Below are 19,723 nucleotides of genomic sequence, written 5' to 3' on the forward strand. Positions count from 1 at the left end.
GTCTCAAAATAAAAATAAAGGGGGTTGGGGGTGTAATTTAGTGATTAAGTGCACCCTGGGTTTAATCCCCACTACCAAAAAAGGGGGTCTGGGGTTGTAGCCCAGTGGTAAAGTGCACCTGGGTGCTAAGAGCCACAACCGAGTGGGAATGGCCCCTGGCATTTTGCCAGAAGTAATGGTTGAGAGGCGAGCCATTAAGATGATGATAATTAAGTTAAGCTGTCTATAATTGCTGTGACTGGATGATGCTGGATTGAAACAGGCTGTGTATTCAATTGTATATAGACCCCTGTGTCCACCTTGGGAGCCCGCTACTTTAGAGTTCTCAAGGGGATTCCTGGGGAGTTCGTGTTGGTTGGTGAAGTTCCTGTGGAGGGAGTTCCGGTTGGTGTGTGGTGTGTCCCGGAGAAGGCCACGTGGGTGGCGTTGGGGGGGAGTTCAGAACCTGGGTTCAATCCCCAGTGCCTTTATATAAATAAGCTGGTCATGGCATGCATGCCTGTAATCAAAGCCAGCCTCAGCAACTTAGCTGAGGCCCTAAGCAACTCAGTGAGAGTCCGTTTCTAAATAAAATATAAAAAGGGTTGAGGATATGGCTCAGTGGTTAAGTGCCCCTAGGTTCAATTCCTGGTACAAAAAATAAATAAATGAAAATTTTTTTTAAATAGAGGAAAGCTATAAATGTAATGGCACTCCCTGATTTGAGGCCAAAACATAATGTAGGTGGAAACTTTGCAATCTTAGAGAAAAATGAATAATCAAAAGTTAAGATAATGTATTTGGAGAAGACTTCAGCAGAAATGACTACTTATGTCTGGGAGTGGTGGTGCATGCCTATAATCCCATCGGTAGGGAGGCTGAGGCAGGAGGATGGCAAGTTCAAAGCCAGCCTCAACAACAGCGAGGCACTAAGCAACTCAGTGAGACCCTGTCTCTAAATAAAATACAAAAAGGGCTGGGGATGTGGCTCAGTACTCAAGTGCCCATGAGTTCAATCCCTGCCCCTCCATAAAAGGAAAAAAGAAATGACTATTTACCACATCTTATTTTTATGTGGTTTTCAGAGTAATTTGACAAACTCTTATTTAATCGTGCATGAAAATAGACTGTGCAATTTTTCTATGATAGCTACTCTTTAGTAAAACTGAAATTTTGTCATTTTTCATGCATTTAATCATTTCATAGCCTCAAATAAAGGTACATTGGAAGGGATTTTAAGACTTTGACACCTATTTATTTATTTGCAGTATTGGGGATTGAATCCAGGGGTACTCTCCCACTAAGCTACATCCCAACCCTTTTTACTTTTTATTTTGAGGTAAAGTCTTGCTAAATTACCCAGACTACTTGAACTTTCAATCCTCCTGACTCATCCTCCTGAATCACTGGAATTACAGGTGTGCACCACCATGACCAGCAACCTTTTTCCTTTTTTTTAAGCCCATGAAACTGGTGCCATAAGCAATGAAATAACTTGCCTAACATGTCAAATTCTGGGCACTGCAAAACTTAAACCTCTCTATGGACATGTACATAGTGAGACAGTACTTCATATTTATTTAATAAACCTTCAATTTTCTCTGAAATAATTTACCTTCCCTTGGCATCAACTAATAAAGAACTCCCAAACCTGGAAATTGTATTGAGATCCTAACTACAACTTTCTGTCTTACATGCATTCAAAAAAAAGTGTGAGGGACCAGGTACTTAGGAGGCTGAGGCAGGAGAATCCCAAGTTTGAAACCAGCCTGGGCAACTTAGCAAGATCCAGTCTGAAAATAAAATAGAAAAGGCTGGGGGTGTAACTCAGTAGTAGAGTGCTTGCCTAGCATGTGCAAGGCCCTGGGTTGAATCCCCAGTACTGCCAAAAAAAAAAAAATGTTTCAAGGGAACTTATAAGGAATTAGCAAACTGGCCTTGGCAACTTCATTAGTGTATTAAGTGATCATACTTATACTTTCTCTTTCTTCTCCTCCTTCATTCAGACCAAAAACAACATCAACAAAAGCCTGAATCCTTTTAAATACCCTTTCTTTTCATATGTTCAGTATTTATCCAGACAATTTCCTCCAAATTTCAAATTTTTTTTTTATTTTGAAAGAATGAGAGAAATAAGACAGAGGTATCAATTACCAAGAACAATGACACTGAATAAAATACAATAGGTACTCTCCCCACACACAACCCCCCACCCCTTTTCCCATCCCTGGCACAATAATACTAAAACCATCAAAGCACATTTAACAAGGAGAAACAGCAGTATGTGATGAAGGAAGCAAATTTCCATACTGCTCAATCCAACTAACCCATGTCAAATGTCCTTCCCCCAGCTAAACTCCACCTACTGGAATGATAAAGAAGTGTAGGGGAGACAACTCTGGGGGTGATTTGAACTCTGCTTACACTGGCAAAGTTCAGTGAAGAATCAATAGGGGTAGTAAATCTGTTTGGCAGGGAAACAGGATACAGCTTCTCTGTCAATTTTCAGAGACAGTTTCAGAGAATAGCTAATGTTTGAGATTCCGATTTCTAACAAGACCAATGCCTGCTCCCTCAACCACAACAGTGGAGCAGCTGCCAAATCCTGGTTAGCTACTAAGAATAGTGGAAGTGAGGCAGCTGTGAACTTAAGAAAATCTGAAGAAGATGTCTAGTAACAAGATTACTGTTTCAGTTTTTAAATGTTAGTAAAAGAACTTAGTAGGTTGGGCTTGAACAAAGGCAAGATGAAACGTCCTATTTTATCACTTGAAGAATAGACCATCAATTGACTGCATGTATCCTTTGTTTTAATTAAACTCAATATGAAGTATTTAAAAATTAACTATTGAAGCAAAGGCTAATTAATTAATTTTACACATAACTCAGTGTTTCAAATTAAAGGAATTTTTCCCAAAGTGGTGAGTTTAAGTTTTCAGCTTTATCTAGAGAACATACCATCCCCACCAGGGAATAGGTCACTTGTTTTATACCAAAAATGGAATTCTCTTTTTAGGAAAATTTTTATTCTATCTTTACTGGAATCAATTTATAAAGGGAAGGATACCTGTGCAGGATTAGTTCAAGATCAGAGCCTTCTCCACATGTGTGTGTGTGTACACACACAGTAGTTCAATATATTTCCCCACACATAATCTCACAGTCACATGCTTGCTGGAGTCCATCTCACAAATACACTTCAATAGTAGCCGTATACATGTACATGCAGCAAGATGTGAGCATTGCCCCAGAGTGATTACAGGTGGTGCACAAATGTCAATGTGGGGAGGTCATTTTAGAGTACAATGTACACAAGCCAATTAACTTGCAGATTATATTTTCCATTTTCCCCAAGATAAATAAATCAAATGAAAAATACACACTGACATCTTCCTGGGTGTCATGGAGGCAACTGCCTGGAAGGTCCACTTTTTGCACTTCCACTCTCCTATGACACCTTCACTTTGCCCTGAGGGGCCTTTTCATATAAGGAGGGTTGCTCCTCAGCATTCTCAGGCAAGGGCTTCTTCTCAGAAGACCGATCTTCAGGCTTGCGGGCAATCAGCAGGCGGCAAGTGAGCAGAATTCCAAACACCAGAGCATGGGCATAGCGTTTGAGAGGATCACCAACCAGCTGGTGAAAGAAGAGCACAGCCAACACCAACAAGAGTAGGAAGAAGTTGGCCACATCTTTGGGACGCCCAGGCACAAGGGTCATGACAATGCCGCAGGCTACTTCAAGGGCACCAATGCTTTTTCGGAGGAGAATGGAATTGATGCCCATTTTCTTCAGCAGAGGGAGAGCTCGAACATAGCTCTTGTAAGCACGTTTCTAGAGTGGGAATGTCATAAGAAAAACACTGTGTTAACCATGAGTAACATTCAAATGAAGAAAAACAGAAACAGGAGCCTCCTTCCCTATCATGGCACTTACACACCAGCCAAGGGAATCCCATTTTTCATTTTGTCCCCTAAATAAAAGCCTTATAATTAAGAAAAAGCAAGTAATCTGTTATGTTCCCTGTGATTTAAAACTTAGTAATAGTACTACTATGGTGTGAATATTTTTGTCCTCCCCAAATTCATGTTGAAATCCTAAACCACAAGATCATGGTATTAGTACATAGAGCCTTTGGGATTTAATAGGGCTGGGGTGGAGTCCTTATAAATGGGATAATGCCTTTATAAAAGAGGTCCCAGCGAGTGCTGCCTTGCCCCTTATACCATGTAAGGACACAGCTAGAAGTCACCAAAATGAATGTCCTCAACAGATACCAAATCTGCTGGCACCTTGACCTTGGACTTCCCTGACTCTAGAACCATGAGAAATAAGTTTCTGTTGTTTATGGTATTTTGTTATAGTAGTTTGAATGGACTAAGACATGCACCAAATGTCATAAAGCAAAGAATTTGGCTTCATAATTTAAAAAAGTTGTCAATTATAAATTATAACCATTGGGTTGAGGATGTAGCTTAGTAATAGAGTGCTTGCCAGTACAAGGTACTGGATTCAATTCCTAACGCTGCTAAAAAGAAATCATAAGTGGGTTGGGGTTGTGGTTCAGTGGTAGAGCACTTGCCTAGTATGTGCAAGGCACTGAGTTCAATTCTCAGCACTGCATATAAATAAATTGAAATAAACTTAATTTTTTAAAAGGGGATCTCATTTATATTTTAAAAAAAGAAATTATAAGCATTAAGCATTTAAAAGAAAATTCACTGGGCCTATAAAAACTGGTATGTGTTAGCCACATCCACATTTTCTAGGGTCTGCCTTATACAAACCCAGATGCACATGAATGAATACCAAAAAAAAAAAATAAAACAAGGCAAGGCATGGTATGATAAAACTTCTTTAAGTCGTACTTCCCTAGGGCTGGGGTTGTGGCTCAGTGGTAGCGTGTTTGCTTAGCATTTTGCAAGGCCCTGGGTTTGATCCTCAGCACCACATAAAAAGAAATAAGTAAAATAAAAATATATATAAAAAAGTTGTACTTCCCTAATTTGGCATTTATGATACTTCCAAAAAGAACTGAACTGGATTTTACATTTGTGGAATCTATAAAAATTGCTGTGCAAATAGAGAAATAAAAATGTATGTAAATATTAGCTTCTTATATATCTTAATATAATAAGACAAAAATCATTCCACTGTTCATTGAAATAAACTTTAGACATTTACAAGATAATACTTTTGTTAGCTTAATTCAAATACTTATTGAACACCTACTTTGGTCTGTGCATTGAAGATACAGAGAGAACTAAGGCAGGATCAGGAAGCTCTCAGTCTAGTGGGGGGTGGATATGTAAATGACATTATTATAGCAGCATGTTTAATTGTATATAATAGATGTCTGTACAAGGTCCAATGGCAACCCAAAAGGAAACGTTATAGGACAGAAGAAGGAGTCACTAGATATATTACAAAATAATAGAATTATATAGATTTTAGGGTAATAGGTCATTCATAGTTTTCACTATTCAGATTGGCATAATCCTCATTTGGGAGTATATTGATGACATTTTTATCAAGTGTCTTACTAGTTTGGTCCACTGCTTTATTTTTCATTAAAAAAATCTATTCACTGACCCAGTATTTATTGTCTCCTTGTGCTAGGCACTGTATTATGTATTCTGGATACAGACATCAATCATTCAAAGGACACTGCCATCCTGAAGCTTAAAGTTTACAAGGGAAAAAGTAGATATGTAAAAGCATAAATGGAATAAAATGTTGTGAGTGCTGAATAAAACTATGTATTGGGTACAGAGGAAGCACATCAGAGAGTGGTCAAATCTCCCTAGATGATGACAGAAAATTGAGAGTTAAATCTTCAAAGAAGAGTAGGCATTTGCAAGATCAATACAGGAAGGGCTTTGCAGACAGAGAAAGCTGGATAAGAAAAGGCCCCTAAAGCACAAAATAGACTGGTTTGTTGCAAACACTTCCTGAGTTTAGCATAGATTGGGGGAGGAAAGGAAGAGAGGTGAGATGTAAAACAGAAGAAATAGATATGAATTGGGTCATGAAGAATAGTGTCTGGCTGGGCGGGATGGCACACGCCTGTAATCCCAGCGGCTTGGGAGGCTGAGACAGTAGGATGGCAAGTTCAAAGCCAGCCTCAGCAATAATGAGGCACTAAGCAACTCAGTGAGACCCTGTCTCTAAATAAAATACAAAATAGGGCTGGGGATGTGGCTCAGTGGCTGAGTGCCCCTGAGTTCAGTCCCTGGTACCAAAAACAAAAACAAAAAAGAATGGTGTTTGTTGTTGTGTTATGGAGCTTTAGACTTTGTCCTATAAGCCAGGGGGAGTAACATAATCAATTTGCTTTATTAAGGAAGGTTCTTCTGGAAATAGAATGAAGGATGGATTGGGAGACAGATACTTGGAAACAAATAGATCAGGTAGAGACCTGGACTAGCATAATAACATTGAAGATAGAAAAAAACAAAACAAGAATACTTTGATATACCCAAAGGACTTAAAATCAGTGTACTATAGTGACATAGCCACACCAATGTTTATAGCAGCTGAATTCACAATAGCTAAACTGTGGAACCAATCTAGATGCCCATCAATAGATGAATTGATAAAGAAACTGTGGTATATATACACAATGGAATATTACTCAGCATTAAAAGAGAATAAAATTGTGGCATTTTCAGGTGAATGGATGGAATTGGAGAATATTATGCTTAGCGAAATAAGCCAGTCCCTAAAAACTAAAGGTCAAATGTTTTCACTGATTAGTGGATATTGATCTACAATGGTGGTGGTGGGGGGGGGGGGGAAGAATGGAGGATCTTTGGATTGGGCAAAAGGAAGATTGGGGAAGGGTTATAAGGATACGAAAGATGGTGGAATGAGATGGACATCATTACCCTAGGTACATGGATGATTACACGAATAGTATGTCTTTACACTGTGTACAACCAGAATTGAAATATTGTGCTCCATTTGTGCACAATGAATTGAAATGCATCCTGCTATCATGTACAACTAAGTAGAACAGATTTTTTAAAAGATTTTTAAAAGAATACTTTGAAAGCAAAATCAACAGAACTTGGTGTCTTATTGGTTGTAGCCACTGAAGAAAAGAGTCAAGAAAAATTCTGAAGTCTTTGGTGTGGATGCCTGGGTAAACAGGTGTTACCATTTCTTAGTAGGAGAACTAAGAGAAACTTGATTTGGGGTTTTTGAATCAAGATACCTTTAAAAGCATCCAAGTGGAGATGATTTGTAGGCAGCTCAATTAGAGAAGTCTGGGCTAATGATCAAGCATGGATAGTCATCAGTATGCCCAAGGAGAGTATATACAATTCTGTGACAGACTTTTAAGATATGGGAAGGAAAAGAGAGTCCACAAAGCACACAGAACAAAGTTATGGTCAGAAAAGTGAGAGGAAAATCAGGAGAGAGAATCTCAGACACCAAGAGGAGTTTGTTGTTGTTGTTGTTGTTTTTGTACCAGGTATTGGACTCAGGGGTGCTTAACCAGTGAGCCATATTCCCGGCCCTTTTTTATATTTCATTTTGAGACAGGGTTTCACACTGAGTTGCTAAGAGCCTCACTAAATTGCTTAGACTGGCTTTGAACTCATAATCCTCCTGCCTCAACCTCCCAAATCACTGGGATTATAGACATGTACCACTGCACCCGGCCCCAAAAGGAGTTTTAAGAAGAGACTCATGGGGCTGGGGTTGTGACTCAGTGGCAAAAGTGCTTGCCTAGCATGAGTGAGGCACTGGGTTCAATTCTCAGTACCTCATATAAATAAATAAAACAAATGTCCATTAACAACTAAAAAAATTAAAAGAAGAGACTAATGGGTTTGTGGGTGTAACTCAGTGATAGACCATGTACGTGAGTTTCTTTTAATCCCCAGTGTGCATCATGTGAATGCCCTCTACACTCACACACAAAAGGCAGCAGATGGGCTGGGGATATAGCTCAGTTGGTAGAGTACTTGCCTCGCATGCACAAGGCCCTGGGTTCAATCCTCAGCACCAGATGTCATACAATTACAATCAGCCCTTCATACCTACAGGTTCCATCTCTATGATTCAACCAACTGCAAATAAAAAGTGTTTTTAAAAATTAAATCTGGCTGGGCATGGTAGTGCATTCCTGTAATCTCAGCAGCTTGGGAGGCTAAGACAGGAAGATCAGAAGTCGAAGGCCAGGCTCAGTAATTTAGTGAGGTCCTAAGCAACTCAGTCTCTAAATAAAATAATAAAATATTTTTAAAAGGATGGGGATGTGGCTCAGTGGTTTAGTGCCTCTGGGTTCAATCCCCAGCACACACACACACACACAAAAAAAAGACTGATGGCTTAGTGGGGGGGGGGGGCGGGGAAGCATGAGAATAGACCCAAGTAAACTTGACTTCCAATTTCAGTTGCACCACTTTCTTTTTTATTTGTTCTTTTTAGATATACATGACAGCAGAGTGTATTTTGACATATTATACAACATGGAGTGTAACTTATTCTAATTGGGTGTGCCACTTTATTTTCTTTTTCTTTTGGTCCCGGGAATTGAACCTAGGGCTACTTAACCACTAAGCCACATCCCCAGCTTTTTTTATTTTTTATTTTGACACAGTGTCTCATTAAGTTGCTTAGGGCCTTGCTAAGTTGCTGAGCCTGACCTTGAACTTGTGGTCCTCCTGCCTCAGCCTTCTTGCTGGGATTACAGGCATGTGCCACTGCTCTTGGCTCAACTCTGCCACTTTCTAGTGGGATGTTCATGAGTAACGTATTTGACCTCTATGTCTCATTTTCCTGACCAGGTTGGGGACAAAGGCAAAGAAAGTAAGTCTACTTGCCTTGGTGAAAAATTTAAGGGGGTACCAAAAACACTCATTAATCAAGATAAATAATATCTGTAATGAATAAGATATAAAAATTTTAAATAGATAAAAATGTGGTATATATACATAATGGAATATTACTCAGCAATAAAAAAGAATAAAATCATGGCATTTGCAGGTTAATGGATGGAGTTAGAGAAGATAATGCTAAGTAAAGTTAGCCAATCCCAAAAAACCAAATGCCGAATGTCTTCTTTGATATAAGGAGGCTGATTCATAGTGGGATAGGGAAAGGGAGCATGGAAGGAATAGATGAATTCTAGATAGGGCCGAGGGGTTGAAGGGGAAGGGAGGGGGCATGGGGTTATTAATGATGGTGGAATGTGATGATCATTATTATCCAAAGTACAGGTATGAAGACACAAATGGGTGTGAATATACTTTGTATACAAACAGGTATGAAAAATTGTGCTCTATATGTGTAATAAGAATTGTAATGCATTCCACTGTCATATATAAATAGAAATAAATAAATAAATATTTTTTTAAAAAATAAATAAAGGTAGGCTCTGACTCTTAACTTACCTGACCTTCCCTCACTTAACTATCCCTAATCTCCTATCAGAGACCATCCCTATTTAAAATTTAAACTCACCTTGATCCCTACCTGATCCTGAGCACACAAAGAAATACAAAATGTTAGTTGTTCTTCCCATCTCTTTCTCTTTCTCTCTCTCTCTTTTTTTTTTTGTACCAGGGATTGAGCCCAAGGGTGTTTAACCACTGAGCCCCAGCCCGTTTTATATTTTGAGACATGGTCTTGCTAAATTGCTTAGGGCCTCACTAATTTGCTGAGTCTGGTTTTTAATTTGCGATTCTCTTACCTTAGCCTCGTGAGTTGCTGGGATTACAGGCGTGCACCACTATATATCCAGCTCTCTCTTTTCTTTATTAGATTAAATCAGGGATTTTTCAGAGAGAAATGAGGAAAGAGATGACCAGTAGGTAAAATCTAGGCTGAGTACAGCCAAGCCCATGTGGAGCAGAACTGAGCCGAGGGTCAGAGGTGATGTTTAGAGGCTTACCCCTTTCCTCTTTTAGCCTAAATACACCACCTGCCTATGACCTCCTTCTCTGCAGGCAGCTGATGGTAGCAAGGAGACATTGGGAAAAGAAATATAGACCAAAGAGACCTTCTTAACACTGTGTGTGTGTGTGTGTGTGTGTGTGTGTGTGTGTGTGTGTGGTGCTGAGGATCAAATCCAGGGCCTTGAGCATGCAAGGCAAGCACTCTACCAATTGAGCTATATCCCCAGCTCCTTAACACTTTTTAATTTTTTTTTATATTTATTTTTTAGTTGTAGTTGGACACAATACCTTTATTTTTTTAAATTTATTTTTATGTGGTTCTGAGGATTGAACCCAGGGCCTCGCATGTGCTAGGCAAGCGCTCTACATACGGCTGAGCCACAACCACAGCCCAACACTTTTTTTGATGTGTTTTTTTACTTGTTTTAATCAGTTATACATGATAGCAGAATGCATTTTGATCCATTGTACACAAATGGAGCACAACTTTTCATTTCTCTGGTTGTACATGATGTAGAGTCGCACCACATGTGCAGTCATACATGTACCTAGGGTATCTTTAACATTTTTTAAATATGTATTTTAGTTATAGGTAGACACAATACCTTTATTTTATTTATTTGTATGTGGTGCTGAGGATGGAACCCAGTGCCTCACACATGCTAGGCGAGCGCTGTACCGCTGAGCCACAACCCCAGCCCCTTAACACTTTTAAGTAAGGGCCATTTCTAATTAGCAACATAAAGTTTCTCAAGAGGCAACTTCTAAATCCTAAGTGTAAGCTTCTTATTGATGAATACAGGAAGCAAGATGAGTTTTTCCAGTTAGTTCTGAGCTAAGACTTCCAAATGCTGGCTGAATGGCTTCTGGGAACTCTCCCTTTCTGGCTAGTGTTAACCACTTATTTAAGAATAGATCCTTGCCAAGCATTATGGCCTACGCCTATAATCCCAGAAGCTCAGGAGGCTGAGGCAGGAGGATCATAAGTTCGAGGCCAGCCTCAGCTACTTAGTGAGGTTCTAAGCAACTTAGCAAGACCCTGGGTCAAAATAAAAAATAAAAAGGGCTGGGGATGTGGCTCAGTGGTTTAAGAAGTGTTCCTCGGTTGAATCCCAGGTACCAAAAAATAGATTCTTATCTATAATGCAGTGCAATCTATAGCCTGGGTCCAAATTTCAGATGTTAAAATCAAGTGCTTATGAATTCCAAGATCTTTTTTCTCTCAAGATCTTTTTTGTCTCAATTTGGTGTAACTCTATATTCCTTTTTTTAAAATATTTATTTTTAGTTTTAGGTGGACACAATATCTTCATTTTATTTTTACGTGGTGCTGAGAATTGAACCCAGTGTCTCATGCATGGTAGGTGAGCACTCTACCACTGAGCCACAACCCCAGCCCCCCCACCTTTTTTTTTCTTTCTTTTTTTTTTTAGCTAACTTTTCTTTTTGGGGGGTACTTGAGATTGATCCCAGGGGCACTTAACCACTGAGCCACATCCCCAGCCCTTTTTTTTATATTTTATTTTGTGACAGGGTCTTATTACGTTGCTTAGAGCCTCACTAAGTTACTGCTCCTGGATTTAAACTTGCAATCCTCCTGCTTCAGCCCCCAAAATTTCTAGGATTATAGGCGTGCACCACCCTAACCAGCCATTTAGCTAAACTGTTAAACTGCAGCTGTGGATATTATTTTTTTAATATTTATTATTTTTTAGTTGTAGTTGGACACAATACCTTTATTTCACTTATTTATTTTTATGTGGTGCTGAGGATCGAACCCAGGGTCCCGCACATGTGAGGCGAGCGCTCTACCACTGAGCTACAACCCCAGCCCATGTGGATATTTTTATGCAGCTGTTGCCTCTTTCTTTCCTCTTTTTCTAAAGAGAAAACTGTATGTAAATAAGTCATTTATCAAGTCTTTAGTTTAAAGCTGAGTAGGTATAGATAAGATCTATTTTCTAGAACTCCAAAGAGGTAATGTATATAGTTTGTTAGAGATGGAACTGAGTTTGAATGGCTTTTTTTTTTCTTTTTGGTACCAGGGATTGAACCCATGGGTGCTTAACCACTGAGCCACATCTCCAGCCCTTTTTTATTTTTTATTTTTATTTTGCGACAGGGTCTTTGTGAGTTGCTTAGGGCCTTGCTGATTGCTGAGGCTGGCTTTGAACTTGTGATCCTCCTGCCTCAGACTCTAGAGCCAGCCAGTGGGATTACAAGTGTGTAGCACCGTGTTTGACTCTTGGCTGGCTCTTGACATTGTAGGAAGCTCTTTATTCTTTCTCTTATGGAATAACATAGAGACATCAAAAGAATCCTACTATTCCAAGCCCCACTATTATGCTTGGTCCAGGCCACCTCATTTCTAACAATAGAAGGGTCACAGTCTTGAGTCTATGGTAACTAGGTCTTTAAAGACTTTAATTGTATTGATAGTAAGAATAAAGAGAGTTGACTCATTCGTTTTCCCAAAAGGGTCTTGCAATTCACTTTATTAGGTCTGTTTCTTTCCACTGAATTGAGGCAGACCCTGAAACCATAGTTTCCCTATAAGGGAAAGAATCAGGAAAGAGAAGGGTTTAGTCAATGTTTCTAATCCCCCAGTCAAAGGCAATCATCCAGCAATATCCTTGGGCCAGTTTTTTTTTTTTTTTTCAGGGGGCAGGAGGTAGGGTGTACCAGGGATTGAACCCAGGGGCACTTTACTACTGAGCTTCATGCCAAGCCCTTTTTATTTTTTATGTTGAGACAGGGTCTTGCTAAATTGCCAAAGCCGGTTTTGAACTTGCAATCTTCCTGCCTCAGTCTCCTGAGTCGCTGGGATTACAGGCCTGTGCCATTATGCCCAGCTCACCAGTATTCTTAAAAATGATCTAAATTCCAATTTTGGTTTTACCCCTAATTGCTTGGAAAAAAATACCATGTATTTTATTACCTCAGTTTCCCTTTTCTTAATTGAAATGAGCATTTGGGGGATTTAGTTAAAGAATCACAGTGTACACATTTTATCATTAATGAACCACCCAACTAGAAATCCATATATTTGCAAGTCATGGTAATTTCAATAATAATAGTGATGAATCAAGCAGGTCCATTCTTGTGGTACGAGGACATATGATTCAGACATGAGCCAAAAGTATATGGAGCCTTTCCTTAGTCATACCCCTTTTTCCTTTTTGTCATTTATTCCTCACTCCAGGGGCCATGATCTCAAATTAATGACATTAAACCTTGAAAAGCTAAAAACTGTCAAATAACATTCATCTTTGATTATAATTAATAACAGACCTAAGCCAGCTAACACGACAAAATGGGGGAAAAGGGCAAGTGATTTGATCCACTTTAGGTCACTTATGCCAATTAGGTGAAAGAAAAAAATAGTTGGGCAAATATACTGTATAATATACTTATATAAAGTTCAAAAATAGGTAAAACTAACTTATGTCAGGATAGTAATTACCCTTGGGAGAGAAGTAACTGGAATCGTCCGTGAGCTGGCATAGCTAGGGTGCTACTCAGTGCTTGCTCTCTTTTTTTTTTAATGGTACTGGGGATTGAACCCAGGGATTTTTACCATTGAAGTACATCCCCATTCCTTTTTATTTTTGAGACAGGTTCTTACTAAGATGCTCAGGGTCTGGCTAAGTTACTGAGACTGGCCTACAATTTGTGATCCTCTTGACTCAGCCTCCTGAATTTCTGGGATTATAGGCATGTGCCATGGCGCCAGGCTCAGTACTATTTCTTGTCATTGATGTCTGGTTACATGGGAGTATCCTGAAAATTCCTTGTGCATGTCTTGGTATAAATGTTATACTTCAATAAAATTTACAGGGGAAAAACAGTTTGAGAGCAGAAGAGGGCACTCACAAAAATATATTTTGGCTAAAAATCTCAGCCTGGTTGCTATCTCGGACCATAAAGCCGACATAAGTGCTGCGAAATTTACTGACTCATGTATGATTTTCCTGAATTTCTGTTAAAAAAAAGCCACCTGTGACATATATTGTTGTTTAAATGTAATAAAAAGCTCATACCTGTTCCATTGCCAAATATCCCAAATATCCATATGAATGATAAACACGTTTAGAGCAATTTTACTTTCCATTGTCATTTAGTGCCCACCTTAAGAGGAAGCTGAAAAGCTTGGTCCTACTAACCATAGGGGATCCTTCCTACATTACATCTTAGGATAGAAAAGTCTGGTTTCGGGTTGGGGTTGTGGCTCAGTGGTAGAGTGCTTGCCTAGCACATGTGAGGCCCTGGATTCGATCCTCAGCACCACATAAAAATGAAGTAAAGATACTGTGTTCACCTACAACTATACACACACACACACACACACACACACATACACATATATATTAAAAAAAGAAAAGTCTGGCTTCTACTGTCAAAGGTCGCTGTGAAACAAACTAAACTGTTGGCCAGGCTACGCATCTACAAGCTCTCCGACATAAACTCCATTGTGTAGATTAACTTGTGATGGCTAGCTGTGATAACTAAGTACAATCACTTCCTATCTCAGGGTCTCAGTTTCCTCTCTAAGGAAATAAACATTTGGTACCACTTCAGAGAGCAGACTAAGCACCAGTGAATGACTACCTTATTATATTAAACATTAAATATGATTAATGTTCATTAAATATGAACATTAGATAAGCTGCCTGAACATTTTGGGTATGAATCCCCAGGGTTCACAAATGGGAGGACAGATAACTAAATAACTAAATCAACCAAATCAACAAACCTCTACTATGAGGAGATCCAAAAAATCTAAGATGTGTCCCATTATCCTCAGGGCCAAAATTTTTTGGTTTCATTTTGACAGAATTTTGGTATTTTCTTACCATTCCACATTTGGCTCCCTGTGCTGACAGGATAAAATCACTGCTACAAAAAGCTGAATATCAAACTTAATTCAAATTAACCATTCGTGTGTTAATCACTGCACAGGAAACTGCCTAGCAGCACCTGTAACTACTGTCTTCCAATTCAAGTAAACTAATGAAGGCATTTAGTTAAAGGAGTAGCAAATCATGTTGGAGTCACGTAGGATTTAGAGTACTCTATAATACTTGCTTATTCTGGAGGAGGTATGAGACAACACATGCCAAATGGGCTATTCAGAGATGCATCTGCAAGTTCTACATGGGATCCACTGTGCATTACCCAGCAGCAAGTAGATTTTTTAGTACTAGTTGGTCATATAATTTTGTTTACCAGGGCACACAAAAATAACATCTTTTTCTTCTAAATGCTTGATTTCAGTCCCTTAAACAGACCATTCAATTAGTTAGAAATCCACTGCATAAAATAGAATAAATTATCATCATCACCTCATGCGAGCCTTTCTTTCTTCCTTCCTTCCTTCCTTTCTTTCTCTTTCTCTCTTTCTTTCTTCTTTCCTGAGAATCAAACCCAGGGCCTCTTGCATGCTGGGCAAGGGCCCTACCACTGAGTTACATCACTAGCCCTCTCTCAGCATTTCTTGAACATCTACTACAGCAAACACTGTATAAGATACTTTCTTTTAAAAATATTTTTAGATGTATAGACCTTTATTTTATACATTTACTTATATATGGTGCTGAGAATCGAACCCAGTGCCTCACACATACTAGGCAAGCGCTCTACCATTGAGCCACAGCCTCAGCCCCTGAATAAAATAATTTCATAAGCAATCTCTGTTCATATTTACAACCTTCTGAGGTATTTATTATTATACCCATTTTATAAATAAGGAAACTTAAACACCAAAATGCCAGGACACAAACCCAAGCCTGTATGAATCCAAAGCCTGCATTCTTGGGCTGGGAATGTAGCTTAGTGGTAGAGTATTTGCCTATCATGTGTAAGGCCTTAGGTGTGATCTCCAGTACTTAAAACAACAACAACCACACACACACATACACACACACACCAAAAAAAAAAAAAAACTGTACTTTTTCCTCTAATCTTTTCTGGCCTCTCCAGTCAAGACAGGGGGAAAAGGGTCATAATCATTTGTCTATTCTGTTTTTAGCAGTGATTCTCCATGGAGGAAATAACACCTAAGCATAACACTAATGGTTTTAGAACAAGAAAAAAATTGGCAGAGAAGTAAAAACAAAACATCTAAATTTGAAAAATTGGTTCTAAAGTAAAAATAAAACAAAATCCAAAAATATAGATTGAGGAGTTGAACTGGTACAAAAAAAAAGGAGGCATAACATACCAGTTATTTTCAAGAATCAGTTGTAGGTTCTGGCATCCAAAAAAAAAAATCCAATAATTTTAAATACCAATGACCCCTCCACTGGGAGTATTGGCTCGTGAACTTGGTTTCTAATCTCTGCTCCAACAACAGCTTACCCTATGACCTTGGATAAGTCATTAAACTTGCTGTGCTTCAGTTTATCCATCAGTAAAATAAGAATAGCTAATAAAATGAATCTATCTCACAGAGCTGTTTTAAAAAACAAATCATCTTAAAAGCAATAATAGCTACAACAGCATTTTAAGATCTTATGAGAAATGCCACTGCATTCAATACATGACTAACCCCATCAATGCAGAGGAATCACTCATAAATGGAAAACAGAAAATTCCAGATAATCATCCAATCTGATCTAGGCTTGGGGTTCTTAGGGACTATTGACCTCTTCTAAAAAACAATAAATAGCTCCTGAACTGCATAATCAAGAGAAAACCAAAGAAATCTGAGGGGAGGTGACCAATTAAGATCTTTTTTTTTTTTTTTTGGTGTGTGTCTGTGTGTGTGTGTATGTTCGTGTGTGTGTAGTGCTAGTGATTGAACCCAGGGCTTTGTGCATGTGAGGCAAGCACTCTACCAACTGAGCTATATCCCCAGCCCTACAATGATTCTCTTATTCATCATCCATTATATGTGTGTATGTGTATATATACACATATATATACATATACAAAAAATATGTATGTATATATACACACACATATGTGTATATATATACATACAAAAAACTGTACTTTTGTGTGTGTATATATATACACATACACACACACTTCTATATATATACACATATACATATACACATATATATGTGTATATGTGTGTATGTATATCTACATAAAAACACACATTGAGTGCCTTCTTTGTACTAGAACTAAATCTCCCCCTTTTCCTATGGGCTTAAGAATAAAGCTGGGCCAAGCCTAGGCACTATGCAGTGGGTCTATCCCAGAGAGCCATCTCTATCCTGATGCTCAGTACAGGAGAGGACCCTGAAAAAGGGCAGTCTCAAAATCCTCTTCAAAGCTTCATACCACAGTGACATCTACCTCCCAGTTAGATGTAGTCTTTCCATTCCTTCCAGATGCTCATGAGCACAGAAGCATAGATGTGAATACACACACACACACACACACACACACACATACACACACACAGTGGTTTCCACTCTACTATTTTAGATTATAATTATTTAAATATGTTCCCACATATGACATGAAATCTTCATGTTTGTTTCTTCTTTCTTTCATTAGGTTGCAATAGACAGTTCTACTCCCTAGGAACAAGCCTACTGTAAACCCATGTGTGGCTGGTCCTCCTCATGAGCTCCTGCCAAGCTGGTAGGAAGCTTCCCGGTGACTCCATCTTAGTTGGATTGTCTGCAGAGCCTAAAACTGTACTTAGGGCACAGCTTTGGGGGCCTTTAAAGCAGCTGAGCAAGGTATGGAGATCAGGATTTATACTGAGGAAGGGTACAATTTCCCTAAGACAGGGAAAGCCTTAAAATACTATGGTGCACACACACAAATACATAAATATATGTACATATGAAGAGTAAAGCAAGAACACATTCATTTATTTATAACATAACATTAAACTACTATAACCAAGACAAAAATATAGTGACATTTCCCCTGCACCCTCTCCATCTGCCCCAATCTTTTCAAACCCTTTGGTGGCTTCTGTTACCTCACCCCCCCACCCACCAGACTGCCTTAGATACTCATTTTGACCTGATTTCAATTCCATCTGGTCAAACATGCTGGGAGGAGGGGAGGGGGGAAAGGAGAAGGATATTAGGATTTGCCACTGGGGCTAGACCTAAGCCCCGAGTTCCAGCCACCCTTCCCCACCCCAGGTTGATCCTGTGGTTAAGAAGAAATGGAAAGCTCTAGCTCAAACCCTGAGACAGAAACCAGAGCTGCCTGCAAACATTTTCTGAGCATGTATAATTTGCCAGTGTCCATCCATTTGCAGCTCACGTTGAGAGGCCCTGGAAAGCTCTGCACTCGGCTCCAGAAGAGTGATTAATTCATCTCAATGTGTGAAGCTATTTCTCTCAGCATCAGCCCTAACAGGGAGTCCCTCTTGCCTCTTTTCTGTCTCCCTTCTGTTCCTCCCCTAAGCTCATTTCCTTCTTGACCTTGAGAGCCCAGTAATGTGCTCCCTCCCATTACTGGAAGTGTGGCAAAGGCTTGGAGAAGCAGGTTCCCTTCATCGGGGGCGGGGAAACGAAGAGGTACAGTGACAGGGGGAGAGGCAACCGACCGAAAGTGCTGGAAACATTCTTGCTACCTCCTAGTACTCCACAACATAAAAGCAAGTCCTCATCACACACAACTGAGGAAAGCAGCCCAGCCCCCAGGTTGCAGAGATGTTTTGGCCAGTCACCTTCGGTGATTCCAACTCTGCAGAGGGGAAAACCTGCAGAGGGCCTGGCCCCAGGCATCCATTGGAGGCAAGGTGGGATTATGGACTGTTTTGCAGGAGAGAAAAGGCAGACTTTGTAGAGTAGCCTACATTAAAAAACAAAATAAAATATCTAGCTCTCTCTTAGGAGAAGGGCAGAAGCAGGAGCTCAATGACCTTTATTTGGGCCAAGACTGCTTTGTCTTAAGGATCCAGATACGTGCAGGGGAGCTAGAGGAATACTATCAGCTCTGCGCCTGGGGTGAAGAATACCTACCTAGCCAGCCCCTACAAATTGCTCCTTTTAGTAACCCATTCTTCCCAGCTCTCCCCCTCTTCCTTCTTTGTTCCTCCCTAAAATAAATAAACTCTCCGGCTTCTTAAACTCTTAGTTCGGAGGTTAGGAATCAGACTTGCAGACTGGTGCCCTGGACTTTGGGTGTGTGCTGGAAAGAGGGAAGGACTCCTGCCAATGACAGGTGTTACACCGGGCTCAGCCTTCTGGGTTACTTGGGGTTGGGGGGTACTCGCTGGTCAGCCCCTCCCCCAACTGATATTCAGTGGTTCCAAAACAGTTGCTCCCAGTATAGCCCACAAATGAAATCGCTCTTGTCCAACTGCTCCTCCCGAGCTGCAAAGTTGTTGGGGAGAAAGGAAGATCCAGGGTGGGGGTAGAGGTTAAGGGGATGGGTAGAGACGGAGAAAGAAGGGTAGAGACGGAGAAAGAAGGGGAGAGGTACCAGAAATCCCACGGGGGTGCGCTCCTCATCGCCTGTTTGCCTCACTTACCATCTCACTGTAGGCATCCTTGCTGAGCCTGGGGGTCAACTTGATAGTCCCCATGAAAACAAAGAAGAGTCCCAGGGCCACTGAGAGGGCCACGATAGTTACGGTTCTGGGGGATGCCATAAGGTCACCAAAGCAGGTCCCAACTAATCCTTCTGCTTTGCGCACCCGTCAGTCTAAGGCGCAGGCAGTTAGCACAGGGAGAGCTAGAGGGACGCTGCGGAGGCAGCAGGCAGCCAGAATGACAAAGAGAGAGGAGGGAGCTCGAGAGAAAAATTGAGAGATCGAGATTCAACCACTCTCACTACAACAATCGCTGGGTCCTAATGCCCTACGCTTGCACCTCACAGGCCAAAAAGACAGTCTGGAAATTAAAGGAAGCCCTAA

The 19,723-nt window shown here is 40.0% G+C and overlaps 1 protein-coding gene across 1 annotated transcript; it reads right to left on the reverse strand.

Annotated features, from left to right (window-relative positions):
- Positions 1-2,212: 2,212 nt before the first annotated feature.
- On the reverse strand, positions 2,213-19,499 carry Tmem35a (transmembrane protein 35A). The gene is made up of 2 exons (XM_027933332.2): positions 19,340-19,499; positions 2,213-3,811 (listed from the first exon to the last, which is right to left on the reverse strand). Exons 1-2 carry the CDS (start codon positions 19,457-19,459, stop codon positions 3,428-3,430), a joined length of 504 nt encoding a protein of 167 aa, XP_027789133.1. The 5' UTR covers positions 19,460-19,499; the 3' UTR covers positions 2,213-3,427.
- Between the last annotated feature and the right edge of the window lie 224 nt (positions 19,500-19,723).

The sequence above is a fragment of the Marmota flaviventris genome, chromosome X (genome assembly GCF_047511675.1).
Source record: "Marmota flaviventris isolate mMarFla1 chromosome X, mMarFla1.hap1, whole genome shotgun sequence".
Lineage (NCBI taxonomy): Eukaryota > Metazoa > Chordata > Mammalia > Rodentia > Sciuridae > Marmota > Marmota flaviventris.